Genomic DNA, 17,688 nt, shown 5'->3' on the forward strand with positions numbered 1-17,688 from the left:
CCATCTATCACCACCACCACACCGGTCAGGCTAAGGATATTCATCCTTCTTGGCTCCTTCAGGTTAAATGGTCACTCACTATCTCTGAACCATCCGGGGGGGGGGGGGGTAGAGAGACACACAGTTCAGCTTTCAGTGACGGCGGCCATTTTGAACATTCTGCCCTCTCAACTCCTCCAGAGATCCAGCGTGGTGTAACGGTTAAGAGCGGCAGACTCTAATCTTGTGAACCGGGTTTGATTCCCCACTCCTCCACATGAGCAGCAGTCTCTAATCTGGAAAACCGGATTTGTTTCCCAGCTCCCCACATGAGCAGCGGACTCTAAACTGGAGAACCAGGTTTGATTCCCCGCTCCCTACACATGCAGCCTGCTGAGTGACCTTGGGCTAGTCAGTTCTCTCCGAACTCTCTCAACCCCACCAACCTCACAAGGTGTCTGTTGTGGGGAGAGGTTTGAGACTCCTTAAAGGTAGAGAAAGTCGGGGGAAGAAGAAGACAAAGAAGAAGACGACGAAGCAGAAGCGTTGGTTTTTATATGCTGACTTTCTCTGCCACTTAAGGGAGAATCAAACCGGCTTATAATCACCTTCCCTTCCTCTCCCTGCAACAGACCCGCTGTGAGGTAGGCGGGGCTGAGAGAGCTCTTAATAAAACTGACCAGCCCAAGGTCACTCAGCTGACTTCACGTGTAGGAGTGGGGAAATAAACCCGGTTCTCCAGATCAGACTCCACTGCTCCAAACCACCACTCTTAACCTCTACACCACACTGGCGGCTTCTTCTTCTCCCCTTCCCAGACAGAGGTTGTGCAAATTAGGATGCCGGTGGCTTATAATATAAATGCAACTATTAAGACTGTCCTGAAGTTGTGCAGCTCTAACATTTTCACTGCGCTTAGTAACGCACACAACATTTAAGAATGATGGCCAAATACTTCCCAGTTGCCTCAAGAGATTATCAGCCAACACAAAATCCAAGGCTGTGATTTCATTATCATGTAGAAGATGGTCTGTATTTTGGTTCTTTCCATATACTGGAATATTTTGGAACTTTTGCATATATAGAATGAGTTTATATAGAATACAGTTTATACACATCACCCAACTGTAATTTTAAACAATATTTTTAAATTATTTTGTGGACACCCACAAAAAGCAAAGGTGCAACTATCTCACTGGAATATGTTAAACAAGAGCAACAACAAACAAGAAACAAACTAACAACGTCAGGCTTTCAGTCTCCACCTACGAAGCAGCGTACACTGTATTTTATTTTTTTAGGCGAGAAGAAACACTGAAAGCAGGCGGCACGGATCTGCCTGCATGCCGGCTCGAAGGGTCCGGTTTTCAGATCAGTCCGGATATGGGATGTCCGGATAAGGGATACTCTACCTGCAGATACATTTCACAGTGCCTGTCATTTATCCTAAGTGACTGCGATAACATTACCTGGTACACTTCAGTCCAGAATCTGTGTTTCAACCTTTTCTTAGTCTTCTTGAGCTGTTTGTTATTCTTCAAGGTATCCAAGTGTGTGAGGACACCCATGATTTTCGGAAAGCCGTGTATCTGGCAAATGTTCAGGAACTCAAAGGTTTCCATTTCAAATCCGAAGCTGGCGTCAATAAGCATCAATACCTGAGGGAGCAGAACGACAAGTTGGAAAATATGCAATTAATTTCACCTGAAAATAATACTCAACAGGTTTTCCTATGGAGGGAGACACTGCGATCTATCCTCTCATTAGAAGGCTGTGACAATGTGAATGATTAAGAAACTCAACAGAGAAGGTAAGATGGATCCCATTAAGAGGAAATGCACAACAAGGATGCTTTATTTAAAGAGAAAAACAGTTCATCAATGGCAGTAACATACAATGAGTTATTTTAAGTGTTACATTCCACTCTCTTTGAAATTCAGTGGCTTCCAATAAACTACACATAAAAGCTACCAGACAGCCATATAGAGAATTAGAACAACTAGACCAGGGATGTCAAACATAAGGCCCGGGGCTGCATCGAGCCCCTTTATAGCTCTTATCCAGCCTGCGAGCCAGCTGGGCAGCCCCCACCCCCCAAGGTATCAATTATCAAAGACTGTTAAAATAAAATACTGTAAGAGTTATTGTTTTAAGCATGTTTGGATTTTAAGTAAAAAATAAAGTAAAAAATAATATCATTATTGACTTTGCCTGTGTCTTCTATACATATTGTATCTCTGGTACCTGGCATTAAATTTTATGGTACACATGGCCCGGCCCGACCAAGTGACATTTACGTCATATCCAGCCCTCGTAACAAATGAGTTTGACACCCCTGAACTTGACAGTTAAACCAGTTAACACAACTACAGGGCCCAAACGGAGAGGCTGCCACTGAACCCCTGTAAGAGAAAACTCTCAGACAATGACTTATTCAAAAGGCTTATCCTCCTCGCCAACAAAATTTTAAAATTCAGTATTAAACATCAAAACCTATAAAACATTAAATAGGAACTACAGCATAACAGTAAAGCAGCTACAGTAATAAGCAGCGAGAAACAATAAAAAGATCTGAACAAAACAAGCAGAGGACAGCAGTAGCTAAAATCTCTGATAGCACCTCTTCACGGTAACAAATAAAATATCTTACCAAATGAATTTTTTAAAAAATTAAGTAATAAAAAATCTTTTCATAGTAACAAATAAAATATCTTACCAAACGAACTCAATTTTTTAAGTAATAAAAATGTTTTCATGGTAACAAATAAATTATCTTACCAAATGAATTCAAAAAACATTTAAGTAATAAAAAAACCTTAGACTGGAACAAAAACAATAAAGGCTGTACTTAGCAAGCTGCCTGGGGAAGAATGTTGCACATGTGTGGCACCACCACCAAGAAGGTCCTGCCCTGAGCAACCAGTTGCCTCCATTCAGTTCAGACAGGCCCCTGGAACATAGTCTCCAGATGAAGATCTTAAGGAACAAGCAGGCCATCATGAGAGGAAGTGGTCCTTCAGACAGTCACAATGGATTTAGGATAGTCCCAAAAGATACTCCAACAGGATTTAAAGCTTTAAGACCACTACCCTGAGAAGGTTGAGACCATCCCAAAACTGCTGCAACGTGAGCGCTGCAAGGTACACCTGTAAATCACTTTCCGATGGAAGACAACTATCTGAGCAAAGCTTTTTCCAAATGGACTATCTAAGCAAAGCTTTTGCCAGATACACACAGTGCAATTTTCTTCTCAGAATTCAGTGAGACGTACTCCCAAAGAGCCCAGGTCTAGTGGAACAAATCAAGGATAAATGACACCCATCAGTTAATATGCGAGCACTCCCGCCACCAACCAAGAAAACGTGCCTCCTCATACTCAACCACTCACCAGATCAGCAACTTTAGCCAGGTCAATCATGGTATTAATATCACATCCACACTCAATTATGGTTAGTCTACGCTTTTTACCTGGAAGGAAAGAAAGCGAAACTTCAGTACTACTTTGCAAAGGGCAAAGACTTTTTCAGTTCGGGGATAATATTTATTTCATTAATTACCGTATTTTTCACTCCATAAGACGCACTTGTTTCCTCCTCAAAAGTGAGGGGAAATGTCTGTGCGTCTTATGGAGAGAATGTGTGTGAATCTGGCCCCGGGGAGAAGGGCGAAGCTGCCTAGGCAGCGCAGAGCAGTTTAACCTCCCCCCTCCCCCTGCGCTTCCCGGTCCCGAGGCTCAGCTGTTGGGCGGGTCCCCGCCCAACAGCTGAGCCTCGGAACCGGGAAGCGAGGGGAGGGTTAAACTGCTCTGTACTGCCTGCCCCACCGCCCCCCTTCCCAAGAGTCCCGGGAAGGGGGCGGTGGGTCTTTAAACTGCTCTGAGCTGCCTGGGCAGGCAGCGCAGAGCAGTTTAACCTCCCCCCGTGCTTCCCGGTCCCGAGGCTGGGGACCCGCCCAACAGCTGAGCCTCGGGACCGGGAAGCGCTGGGGGGTGCAGAGGGGACCCGCCCAACAGATGAGCCTCGGACCGGGAAGCGCGGGGGGAGGTTAAACTGCTCTGCGCTGCCTAGGCAGGCAGCTGAGCCTCGGGACCGGGAAGCGCGGGGGGAGGTTAAACTGCTCTGTGCTGCCTAGGCAGGCAGCGCAGAGCAGTTTAAGTACCCCCCCACCCGGCTTCCAGGGAGTCCCTGGAAGCCGGGTGGGGGGGGGGTCTTGAAAGTGCTCTGTGCTGCCTGGGATGGCAGCGCGGAGGAGTTTAAAGACCCCCCCTCCGGGCTTCCAGGGAGTCCCTAGAAGCCGGGTGGGGGGTGGGTCTTGAAAGTGCTCTGCGCTGCCTGGGATGGCAGCGTGGAGAACTTTCAAGACCCCCCGCCCGGCTTCCAGGGACTCTGCTTTAAAGCCTCCTCTAAAAACTAGGTGCGTCTTATGGAGCGAAAAATACGGTATTTATCAAAACATTCACATCCCGCCTTTCATCTTGGTTCAAGGCGGCTTCTGATAATAATGAAAATGTACCCCGCTAAAACCAAAGATAAAATAGCAAGCCCCCAATTCTTTCCCCCCTCTAAATGAAGCCTGCCATTCAAACATTCCTGGCAAGCAAGCAGGCTTTGAAGCATTTCCAGAAGATGTCCAAAGGGGGGTCCCCTTACCTCTTCAGGGAGCCCATTCCACAGAACTGGAGCCACGATGGAACCTGGCTCTGGTTGATGCCAGACTGGAGACCCTAAGTGGTGGGACGGCCAACAGGCCGCCTCATGACTGTAGGGCTATCTGACCACGTTAGCTTTGACTTTATACTCCGAAAACCTTGTTGGTCTCTAAGAAGCCCCTGGACTTGCTTGTAAAGCTAACAGAACATTTGTATAACCGCTAAACTATTTATTTATAAACACTGAGACATGCTGCCATTCAACAACTGCGTTAGTGAAACAAATTAACAGTTCCCTGTTAAAATCAAGTTTATTAAACTGGGCTTGTTATAGGGAAATAAAAATATCTTGTCATTATTCAATTCACGTAGCGCTTGTTATAGGGAAATAAAAATATTTTGTCATTATTCAATTCACGTAGCACGTGGACTCGAGGGAGAAACTGCGAACTTATCTGACAACCAAGGTTCTTGGTTTGCAGACAAGTATGAATCACAACTATGTCAACAAGTGTACCGGCGTAGGCCAAGGGCTGGGGGGTGCCTGCAGTCCTCAGACGTGCGGGAGGTATCTAGCCCCTTTCGGAGCAGGTGACGAAGGTTATGCTGAAATTAATCATGAGCGGTAGCTGGAACACAGAGAAACTGCACGGTTGCTTCCGCAAAGTGAAAGCACGCCTGCACTGCCTTTATCAGTCAGTGCACTTCCAGGCTAGGCTTCATCCTGAAACGACTCAGCACCAGTTCTCTGTCTTCTTAGCCTCTCCAAGCGAGCACTTCTCCTTCTACCTTGCAGAACCACACACTGCCAAGTCCTGATACGCCTATCAGGTTCAGGTGAGCTTGGAGGGCTGCCATTCTCAGCTTCCACTGCAGGGGTTGGGGGAAGAGTAGCTTCTGCCTGCCCTTGTTCCATCTCCCAGCCTAGCTGTGGTTCCTGCTGAGTTTTTTCAGGCTCCTGTGCTTCTGGCTGCAATGGAGGTACTGAGGGCCCAGAGGAAACCTGTTCCTCCAGTTCAGCTTCAGAGTCCTCCGAGCCCTCAGCTCCCAAGGCAGGGCCCATGACAACAATAGACACACAACAAATTGTTTTATTTGCTGAAGGGGCTTTTAAGATGCAGCAAAATTTCTGATAACATGGATGACCATTATGGGGGGGAAATTAGTTTTACTGGTGGATATTACCTTTGGTCACGTCAATAACGCAATTGAAAAAGATTGGGGGGAAAGAATCGTTCAAATTTAAGACTCAACCATCAGAACTCTTTCAAGCAGCATTCATTTTCCTGGAAAGATTTGCAAATATAATACACAGTCCTGCCAAACTTAGACACTTTTAAGTTCTATTGATTTAATTGGGACTGTTCCACAAATATTTGAGACTCTAAATATTAAAATCCATTGTAGGGTTTCTTTTTAAATCCACATTCGGCTGGATTGTGCCCAAAGGTAGAAAAATCTACCACTGATGAAGGGTAATAAGAATCTGTTACTTTTTCATTTTCTTTTACCTTTCCCTTCCAGTATCTTTATTTTTAACAAAGCTTTTAGTGAATTAACATCTCTTCAGATTTGATCATGTATTTAACATGTATATTTTGCATTTTCTTTGTTGAGTTAAGGAGAATGATTGACTCATACCATAGCTTTATTTATTTACACTCGGCTTGTCTCAGTGAATTGTGAAATAAGATGTTCTTATTCAGAGTTCACTTATTTTGCTGAAATTTACCCTGGATATGGATTCTGACAACTGGATATGAATTACTTAAGATATTTTCATTCCACATACGATTATATATTTACAAAATGCCTTCAGAGGTACAAAGCCAAGAAAAGCAGTAGATTTCCCAGGTCAGACCAAACAATGGATTTAAACACCACACCAAATATGGTTAAGGACACATAACTATTGTTTGACAGGCAGGACGTGCAAAGCGACAATCCATGTGGTACTGTTGACCAGCAAACCAGAATCAAAAAACATGGTTTGAAGTGAACTGGCAAACATGGTCTGCGCTAACTGTGATTTGTCACAATGTCTGAATGGACAAACCAAGCTGTGGTTAACCAGTACAAAGAAACCACGGTTCGTCTGTCATGCATCTGGACACTCCAACCGTGGCTCGGGTTCTAACTTAGCTTACAAGAACTATAGTTTGGTACCTGAAGAAGTGAGCTGTGACTCACAAAAGCTCGTATTCAGCCCGAAATGTTAGTCTTCAAGGTTCTACTGGACTCCTGCTCTTTTCTACTGCTATAGTTTGGTGTGATCCATGAATTGAGGGTTAAAGGCAAGTATGCTCCGGCATGGGCTCGTATCAGTTCTTACCTGACACGATAGTGACGGGACCCCGGATTTCAACCAACTTCTGCCTGGTGAAATTCTTAATGAGACATTTTATCAAGGTACTCTTGCCCACTTTCGGAGGTCCGACCACCACAACCACCACTGGTGGTGGCTCTAAGGGCGTGCGATCTACCACTGGAATGTGATGCTTTTTCGTCTTCAGGTCCTGAGTCCTGTTTTTTTAAGAATAAAGAAAAATATAAACCTGCAATAACTATATGGTTATGCAGTTAAATAATGTACTTTGGATTGGGCTATATGCACAACTCCAATACAACAGAGAAATGATTTTGCAATTAAGACAACTGGTGGGAGGAGGCAGAGGAAGAAGAGGAAGAAGAGTTGGTTTTTATATGCCTACTTTCTCTACCACTTAAGGAAAAATCAAAACCGGCTTACAATCACCTTCCCTTCTCCTCCCCACAACAGACACCCTGTGAGGTAGGTGGGGCTGAGAGTGACAAGCCCAAGGTCACCCAGCTGGCTTCATGTGGAGGAGTGGGGAATCAAACCTGGATCTCCAGATCAGACTCCACTCCTCCAAACCACCACTCTTAACCACTACATCACGCTAGCTTACAATCGCCTTCCCTTCCCCTCCCCACTACAGACACCTTGTGAGGTAGGTGGGACTGAAAGAGTTCAGAGAGAGCTGTGACTAGCCCAAAGTCACCCAGCAGGCTCCATGTAGAAGAGTGGGGAATCAAACTCAGTTCACCAGATTAGCATCCGCTACTCATATGGAGGAGTGGGGAATCAAACTGTTCTCAAGATTAAAGTTTGCCGCTCATGTGGAGGAGTAGGGAATCAAGTCCAGTTCTCCAGATTAGAGTCCACCACTCCAAACCACAGCTCTTAACCACTACGCCACCACTCTTAACCACTATACCACACTGGCTCTCAACTTGTCGATATCCATACCCACTAGGGTTGGCAACGCTGGGCTGGGAAATTCCTGGAGATCTGGGGGGTGAAACAAGGGGAGGAAGATCAGCAGGGGCACAATGCCACAGAGCCTACCTTCCAAAGCAGCCAATTTATCCAGGGGAACTGATCTGTGTAGTCTGGAGATCAGTTGCAATTGGGGGAGATCTCATGGCCCCACTTGCAGGTTGGCAACCCTAAAGCCCACAAAGCAGCTCAAAAGTTCTCAACTAGAAGAACCCTGAGAATTCATTTATTAAACATGAACATGCCCTGTTCTTTGTTATTATCTCCCCCCGCCCCCCCATTTCTGGCGGTATTTTGTTTCAGGTGCCACTTTATGGCACAGAATACAATCTTTAAATTGGGAATAAATAAAACTTCACTTCACATGTAATTAAAAAGGAATCACAGTCGACACTCGCTGCTATTGTTCACTCACTGCATCTCATTTTGAAGAAAATGTTCTTGGAAGGCTGGCCATATCTCCTCCCACAAATAAATGGAAGAATACCTCCAATCCAACGATTCATCCGTTCCTGAATTCTCTCATTCACCAGAGTCCTAGTAATGTACATTCCGTTGATGTACATAACCAGCATGGTGTAGTGGGTTTCCCCCCCCCCTGAAATAACGTTTATTTAAACCCGAGTACGTATGGACAGCATGGTGTAGTGGTTAAGAGCGGTGGACTCTAATCTGGATTTGTTTCCCCACTCCTACACAAGAAGCCAGCTGGGTGATCTCAGGCTAGTCACAGTTCTCTCCGAACTCTCTCAGCCCCACCTACCTCATAAGGTGACCCTTGTGGGGAGAGGAAGGGAAGAAGATTGTAAACCAGTTTGATTCTTCTTAAAAGGTAAAGTCAGCATATAAAAACCAGCTCTTCTTCTTCTTACTACCATCCATTCATTTCTTGATCCCACCATGGCTCCAAGAATTACATGAAAATTCCTACCCCATAAAATCAAGAGTTTAAACTGGAACAACTCTTACATTGGTAAGAGAGACAGCTCAACCAGTTTCTGCAACTAGTGGGCCAAATACAAAAGAATCAGAGTGAAATCCCTGCTATGAACTTTCTGTATGGCCTTCACCAAAACCTCTCTCACAGGGTTATAGTGAGGCGACAACACTATTCTGTGCAAATCAAAGCAAGATAAAGTTCTAACAAACAGGGTTTCTGCATACAAGCAAGGAGGCATCTATCCCCCAGGTACAGCCTAATAAAAACCATGCTGTTATACAAATGCAACAAGACAAATCTAGCCCTGATGTGATACAAAGGAAATAAAGTGTACGCTGATGGGTACTATGGATAGTCTAACATCTGGCTGTACTATACCTGTGGAATGTTCTAGCCATCCGCACCGCAGACTGGACCGCAAAGGCCTTTGGGTTTCTCTTCCGGGCGTCCTCCTCATCTTCAAGGCCAAGGTCTTGCAAATGGCGCTTCTTTTTCTTATTAGCCTTGGGCCCGCTGTGTTTCTTGCTGTGGTGTTTCTTCTCTTTTTCGTCCATCTCTTTGGTCGGCGGTCAGCTGCTGCTGAGGATGAGAGACGCGCTTCTACTACTATCATCAAGGAAATGAGAAGAAGAGTTGGTTTTTATATGCTTTCTCTACCACTTAAGGGAGAATCAAACCAGCTTACAATCACCTTCCCATCCCCTCCTCACAACAGACACCCTGTGAGGTAGGTGGGGCTGAGAGAGCTCTAAGAAAGCTGTGATTAGCCCAAGGTCAACCAGCTGGCTTCATGTGGAGGAGTGGGGAAACCAACTCGGCTCTCCAGATTAGCGTCTGCCGCTCATGTGGAGGAGTGGGGAATCTAACCCGGTTCTCCAGATTGGAGTCCACCACTCCTAACCACTACACCATGCAGTACCATGGACTCTATGTGGCACATAGTGCATAGAAGAGATGCCAAGCAATGTCAAAACCAGAGACAAGAAACAAGCCCCTGTTCCTGTGCAACGCCGTCCACCAGTACCCCAGACAGTTTGGCGCTGACGGATAGTTTTTCCTACGTACGTTATCTTTGGTGGAATGGAGGTAGAGAAGAAACTTTTGCTCACTTCAGCTAATACAGTGTGAACAGGTGAATGGGACTATTGGAACTAGTTTCCTGGAAATGGTTCCTACCGTTCCTTCTTGATTTTAGAAGCAACATCAGGCAGATACCAGAAAGCCAATCTACTTACATTTAAGCTGGCACACATGGGGAAATGGTTTTAAAGGTTTTTATGTAGTTATATGACTGCAGAACTTTATTTATTTGCTTCATTTGTACCCCAATTTCCTCCCTATGGGAACTGAGAGCAGCGTACAACATTCCCCCCCTTCTCCATTTTATCCTCGCAACGACTTTGTGAGGTGGGTTAGGCTGAGAATATGCAACTTGCCCAAGGTCATCCAGCAAGCTTCTGTGGCAGAGGGGGGATTCAAACCTGAGTCTCCCAGATCCTGGTCCAACCACCTAACCACCACCCCACATACTGCAACTTTTTATTACACTTTTTTTACTACACATTTTTACTACACACAGCCAGTGTGGTATAGTGACTGCAGTGTCAGGCTAGGATCTCAGGAACCCAGGTTCAAATCCCCACTTCTGCTTTGTGCCATAGAAACCCGGTGCGTGACCTTGGGCCGGTCACTTTCTCAGCTTAACCTACCTCACAGGGTTGTCGTGAGGATAAAACGGAGGAGAGGAGAATGATGTAAGTCACTTTGAAACCCCACTGGGGGGAAAGGCAGGATATAAAATCAATAAATTTCACCATTGATTTTATTGCACTGTTTATGTGGTCATGCTAAATGGTCTGGGACCCTCGTACCTCAGAACCTCTCGCAATATACCCCCTCAGAGAATGCTATGCTCTTGGCCCTAAGACTGTCCAGCTGTCCTCAACCAGGGCCAGAGCATTTTCTGGAAATACACTGCCATTTGCTGAAGTCCATCACCATGGTCTTTGAGCAATCGACAGTTAGCAATTCTTCGTTACAAAAGGCACCAAACAACCTTCTCAGTCCAATGTGGGTTATGGACAGCAAAACCATGTCATCTGCATAAAGAAGGGCTCTAGTTAAGAGGTGTGAAGCAAGGCTGTGTTTTTGGCCCCTCTTGTTTTTGTACATGTCATGCTATTTACCAGAAGATGTTACCTATGACTAGACCGAGCTTCTGCTATTAGGGTTGCCAACTTCCAGGTGGTGGCTGGAAATCTCCTGGGTTTACAACTGATCTCCAGCCGACAGAGATCAGTTCCTTTGGAGAAAATGGCCACCCCCAAAATCTCCAGGTATTTCCCGACACAGAGCTGGCAGCCCTGCACATGGTGCTCACTAGGGTTGCAAACCTCCAGGTACTAGCTGTTGAGGGGCAGAAGGGTATTGCTGCTTCCCTAAAGCAAGAGAAAGTGATGATATTATGATAATCGCCATAGAGGTTCAAGGGCACAACGGTGCATTAAGAATGGCTGAAAAGTAGGGATGCCGGCCTCCAGGTGGGACCTGGGAGATTAGCTCTCCTGGAGCAAATAGCTACTTTGGAAGGTGGACTCTATAACACTGTACCCCACTGAAGTCCCCCCACTCCTCAGGCTCCACCCCCAAAATCTCCAGATATTTCCCAACACACATACACACATGAAGCTGCCTTATACTGAATCAGACCTTGGTCTATCAAAGTCAGTATTGTCTACTCTGATCGGCAGCGGCTCTCCAGGGTCTCAGGCAGAATTGTAGTCACATCACCTGCTTGCCTGGTCCCTTTAACTGGAGATGCCGGGGATTGAACCCGGGACCTCCTGCATGCCAAGCAGATGCTCTGCCACTGAGCCACGGCCCCTCCCCTAAATACAGAGCTGACAACCCTACCTACTACACATCTCCACGCATTCACAGTGCAATCCTAAGGAGAGTGACTCCAGTCTAAGCCCTTTCATTTCAGTGGGCTTAGACCGGACCAACTCTGCACAGGAGGGCACAGCAAGTCTCTATCGAAAAGGCAGGACGTGTTCTTCTTCTCCATGCTGTTGGTAGTCCTACTGAAGCTCTGGGGCTTCGCCTAGGCAAAGCAACCCACTAAAAATGGGGGGGAGAAAGCCCCCCGCCCCCCTAAAAGCCCCCCTTACCTGCCCCGTCTCTTCGCGCAGAATCTGAGATTTCCGGGCTGCAATTGAGACCGCGTGGGGGGGGAGGAAGCTTTGGGTGCGCCGCCTTTTCCCTTCCCTCGCGGAAACGGCGGCCCGCGATGTTAGTTCCGGGGAAGGAGGACCGCGATGGGTGACGCGCCGAAGAGGGGTCGCCATGGCAACCGCGTCCCGAGGCCTAGAAGGGAACGAGCGCTTCCCAAGGCCTCGGCCTGGGAGTCGCCTCTCAGCCGAGCTGGGCGAGGGGGGAAAGAAGGGGGGGAAGGCCGAGGGGGGGGGCGCTGGTTAGTAAAAGGAATAAATCACCAACAGTACTCAAGCACAATAATCTTTACACACACATACATATCCTGCCCTTCACCACCATGTTAAACAGATGCTGACTTGGGCTTGGCTGTGCATCTGTTATTTATTTGTTTATTTTGCATTTAATTATTTATTTTGCATTAATTTATTTGCATTTTTGCATGCATGTGTTTGCATTTATTTATGCACCACGTTCAGCCCCTTTACAACCACATTAAACAGATGCTGACTTGGGCTTGGCTGTGCATCTGTTATTTATTTGTTTATTTTGCATTTAATTATTTATTTTGCATTAATTTATTTGCATTTTTGCATGCATGTGTTTGCATTTATTTATGCACCACGTTCAGCCCCTTTACAACCACATTAAACAGATGCTGACTTGGGCTTGGCTGTGTGTGTGTCTGTTATGTATTTATTTATTTGCATTTTTAGGGTTGCCAACCTCCAGGTGCTAGCTGGAGATCTGCTATTACAACTGATTTCCATCCGATAGAGATCAGTTTCCCTGGAACTGATCTCTATCTAAACAGTTGCTGACTTGAGCTTGGCTGTGTGCCTGTTATTATTATTATTTGCATTTATTTATTTGCATTTTTGCATGCATATGTTTGCATTTATTTGTGTATCATCACCACGTTCAGCCTTTTCACAACCATGTTAAACAGATGTTGATGGGCTTGGCTGTGTGTCTGTTATTTATGTATTTATTTTGCAATATTCTGTATTGTATGCATGTGTTTGCATTTATTTATAGCCCACTCCCTAGGGTTCAAGATTACAGTTGTAGGCTTATTTTTAAAATAAGCCTACAACTGTAATCTTGATTACTACCATTATCTACACAGTTGAAATTACTTGTTTGAACACTCCCTAGGGTTGCCAACCTCCAGGTACTAGCTGGAGATCTCCTGCTATTACAACTAATCTCCAGCCGATAGATAGGGTTGCCAACCTCCAGGTACTAGCTGGAGATCGCCTGCTATTACAACTGATCTTCCAGCCGATAGAGATCAGTTCACCTTGAGAAAATTGGCAATTGGACACTATGGCATTGAAGTCCCTCCCCTCCCCAAACCCTGCCCTCCGCAGGCTCTGCCCCAAAAACCTCCCACCGGTGGCGAAGAGATACCTGGCAACCCTACTGATAGAGATCAGTTTGCCTAGAGAAAATGGCCGCTTTGGCAATTGGACACTATGGCATTGAAGTCCCTCCCCTCCCCAAACCCCTGCCCTCCTCAGGCTCCGCCCCCAAAATCTCCAGGTATTTCCCAACCCGGAGCTGGCAACTCTGCCCCCCCCCCCCACACACACAGTTGGGACTCAAAGAGGTTTAGAACATTGTTCTCTCCTCCATGTTCTCTCAACAACATCCCTGTGAGGTAGACCGGGCTGAGAGTTTGTGACAGGCCCAAGGTCACCCAGCTAGCTTCCATGGTTAAAGTGGGGATTTTAACCCAGTCTGCCAATCTGTCCACTACACCACATTGGCAAGCACGAATCATCTGAACAGACTGAGGAATTATGGTGCGAGCTTAAGTAGAATTATCCCCTTCTAAGACTGTTGACTTCTATAAATTTAGAAAGGGGTGAGTCTGTGTAGGATTCTAGCACTGCTAAATCAGGGCCAGATCTGCATTTTTTGAAGGGGGGGGCAAGAGGACAAAATGACGCCCCCATGTGATATATATGAATTCTTTTTAATATATATGTATATAATCAATGTATATAATATACATATATAAACAACGACTCTTTTAAATGATAGAATAAGAATATAAGAAAGGCCCTGCTGGGTCAGACCCAGGCCCATCAAGTCCAGCAGTCTGTTCACACAGTGGCCAACCAGGGGCCTCTAGGAAGCCCCACAAGCAAGACGACTTGCAGCAGCATTATCCTGCATGTGTTCCAGTGCACCCAATATAATAGGCATACTCCTCCGATCCTGGAGAGAATAGGTATGCATAAATTGTGCTGACCCCTATGAATTGTTAATGAATAATTTCACCTTTACCTTATCTTATCTATGAATTCCTCCTAGAATTTGTTTTGTTGTCAGGAGCCAGTTTGTAATGAGACATGTAAGTTAGATGTTACTAAGACAGATTTTAATGAACTCAGAGGTATGACAAGAGTCATTCCACGGCATCAATGCTGGAAGGGAGAGGAGCAAGTGGAGGATTGGGCTCTCCTAAAACAAGAGCTCTTGCAAGCTCAAGACGTCAGTTTTCAGTAAGACTGAAATGTGGTAGAGAAGTCACTATGATGGGGGCGGTTTAAACTCCAACGAAGGGAGCCCACTACCCAAATAAAGAAAATAGACTCAAATTGTATTTCTGTGACAATAAGATCATGCTAGGTAGCTGTGATTGTCTGTAGCAGTAGAAACGAGTCCAGTAGCACCTTAAAGACTAACAAAATTGTTCTTTTCTACTATAGTTATTTTAGGTGTTAGAAACTGTGAAGAAGACTGTGAAGTCAAAATATGCCTGGTCCCTTATGTTTTTTAAAATATCTAAATACTGTATTATTAATATTTAGTTTTTCTGATAAAGGATATTTGATTTATTTGGACTGGGGTGTGATGGTTCCCAACCTTCCTGTGCAAACTCCATAAAATCACTTGCTCAGACTGTCATGCAGAAACAAGGAACTTTATTGGAAGCTTCAGGTAGTACAGGCCTTACACTGGTAAAGTTGCAAGTGCTTACAGTTTCACAAAGACAGAATTATAACCCCTACAGGAAAGCAGATGTCAAATGTATGTTATGGGAATCTACGAGATAATTGTGCATGGTACAAGAACATCAAAGACCTCAGGGAACTCGTTAGGCTATCTACCCACCAAGGCCACAGCTGGCGGGAGGGAGTCAGAGAGAGCAAGGGAGGTGGACGTGGGAAGAGACATTCCAACCCGGGGCCTGTCAGACCCAGCGCCTGAACCAAGAAAAGGCAAAAGGCCTGGACTGCTTTTACGAGTCCAGGAGGGGGGGGGGAAACACACCAGGCAAAGGCATACAGACCCTCACATTCTGCCCCCCTTAAGGCCCCCCTCCCCCGAGTCCGGGAGGACGAGGCTTGTCCGGATAGGCAGAGTGAAACTCTTGAACCAGGAGGGGAGCCGCCACATGGGGAGCGGCCACCCATTCATCATGGGCGGATCCCAGGTGCTTCCAGTGTATCAAATAGAACAGTTTTCCCTTTTTCAGCTTAGAGTCCAACACTTTAGAAACTTCAAGATGCGATTCCCCCCCCACAACCGTAGGAACTTCGGACTTAGGGAGGGGGTGGAACTGAGGGGCAGCGACATACGGTTTAAGTAGGCTGATGTGGAACACCGGATGCACCCCTCGGAGAGACTTGGGAAGATCCAACTCTACCGTGACGTCATTGATCACACGGGTGATGGGGAAAGGACCTACATACTTGTCACTAAGCTTTTTGCAAGGCCGAAGTGAACGTAGGTTCTTTGTGGAAAGGTAAACCTGCCCTCCCACCTTGAGTTCCCACCCCGGAGACCGATGTTTATCGGCCTGGTCTTTGTACTTGCGCTTGGCCCTTTCTAGGTTTTTCTGCAGCCAGGGCCAAGTGGTCTGCACTACTTGTACCCAATCCTGGACCTCCTGCACCCCTTCAAGTTCAGGAGTGATGTTAGGAGAACCAAAGGGCCCAAAGTCCTTTCCATAAACCACATGAAAAGGACTGAAACCTGTGGAGGAATGGGGGGCATTATTATAGGCATATTCAGCAAAAGGCAGTAGGTCTACCCAATCGTCCTGGTGGTAATTGACATAACACCTTAGATAGCATTCTACTACAGCATTGACACGTTCGGTCTGACCGTCAGTCTGGGGGTGGTAGGCTGAAGAGAGTCCTTGCTCTTCCACCCCCATGACTTTCAGGAAGGCCCTCCAGAATTTGGCAACGAATTGGGCCCCTCTGTCGGAGAGGACCTTCCTCGGGATCGAATGATGCTTCACCACGTGATTAATAAACAGCTTAGCCAACTTCTGGGCCGATGGTAGCCCCGCACAAGGAACAAAATGAACCTGTTTAGAGAATAAGTCTGTTATCACCCACAGCACAGTTTTCCCCCGACTTGGGGGCAAATCAGTGATAAAATCCATGGCGATCACTTCCCAGGGCATGGTCGGGGTTTCCAGAGGCTTTAAAAGTCCGGGGGGCTTTCCCATCCGTTTTTTGGCCGTGGTGCAGACGGGGCAGCTGCGCACGTACAACTCCACATCGGCTCTCATACTTGGCCACCAAAATTGACGGCGCAATAAATGCAAAGTCTTTACAAACCCAAAATGCCCCGCAAGTTTGGCCCCGCGAACCATTCCCAGCACCTCTTTTCGGAAGTCCTCGGGGACATAAAGCCTACCCCCCTGCAACCACAAGGAGCCCTGTTGGTCGAGATGTGCGGAAAGAATCTGCTGATCCGCCTCCCTCAGAGAAGCGTCCCGGAGCCGCTGTTGAAAAGCCTCCGGGATTCCCTTGAGGGGAGGAACATCCTGGCGGTGGGACTGGGACCGGGTGGTTACCGCAAGTCCCGAGACTTCCCCTCTCTATTCAGGGGTAAACAAGGAATCCACCGGCCTGTCAAAGTCATTGCGGTATTGGGGGAGTCTAGAAAGAGCATCAGCTAACGCATTGTCCTTCCCTGGCACATGTTTCAGGACAAAGTGGAATTTGGCAAAAAACTGTGCCCAACGAATCTGTTTCGCGGTGAGCTTTCTAGCCCCTTTTAAGGCCTCTAGGTTCTTGTGATCGCTGCAAACCTCAAAAGGGATCTCTGCCCCCTCCAGAAAATGCCTCCAAATGGTGAGGGCATGTTTGACAGCAGCGGCTTCCTTCTCCCAAATGGCCCAGTTGATTTCGGATTGGGAGAACTTTTTAGAAAAATAGGCACAAGGTTTCAGTTGACCGTTCTCGTCCCGTTGCAAGAGGGCCCCCCCCCCCATGGCAACGTCAGAGGCATCGACCTGGACCACGACAGGTTTTTCACAATCAGGGTGCGCGAGAACGGGTTCGGACGAGAAAAGCAGCTTGAGCGTATCGAAAGCCTGCTGGCAGTCCGAAGTCCATTGCAGCCTAGCAGAGGGCATGGCGGCTCCTGCCCCTTTCCCTTTTGTGCGCAGGAGCGAAGTGAGAGGGAGCACTACCTGGGCAAAGTTAGGGATGAAGTTTCGGTAGAAGTTAGCAAAGCCCAAAAACTGCTGTAAATGTCTGCGTGTGATGGGGGGGTCCCACTCCATTACCGCCCGAACCTTCTCGGGATCCATTTCTAAGCCTTGATGGGAAATCACATAGCCCAGGAAGGTGA

At 46.6% G+C, this 17,688-nt stretch overlaps 1 protein-coding gene across 1 annotated transcript in view; it reads right to left on the bottom strand.

Moving 5' to 3' along the window:
* Positions 1–9,422, bottom strand: part of BMS1 (BMS1 ribosome biogenesis factor) — a 49,712-nt gene extending 40,290 nt beyond the window's left edge. Inside the window, exons 1-4 of the mRNA XM_056849633.1 lie at positions 9,247–9,422; positions 6,960–7,150; positions 3,368–3,447; positions 1,449–1,637 (exon numbers count right to left, since the gene is read on the bottom strand). Coding sequence (XP_056705611.1) covers positions 1,449–1,637; positions 3,368–3,447; positions 6,960–7,150; positions 9,247–9,422 — 636 coding nt within the window. The remainder of the gene's footprint in view (positions 1–1,448; positions 1,638–3,367; positions 3,448–6,959; positions 7,151–9,246) is intronic.
* Positions 9,423–17,688: the final 8,266 nt, after the last annotated feature.

Source organism: Euleptes europaea, chromosome 5, assembly GCF_029931775.1.
Source record: "Euleptes europaea isolate rEulEur1 chromosome 5, rEulEur1.hap1, whole genome shotgun sequence".
In the NCBI taxonomy this organism is placed as follows: Eukaryota; Metazoa; Chordata; class Lepidosauria; order Squamata; family Sphaerodactylidae; genus Euleptes; species Euleptes europaea.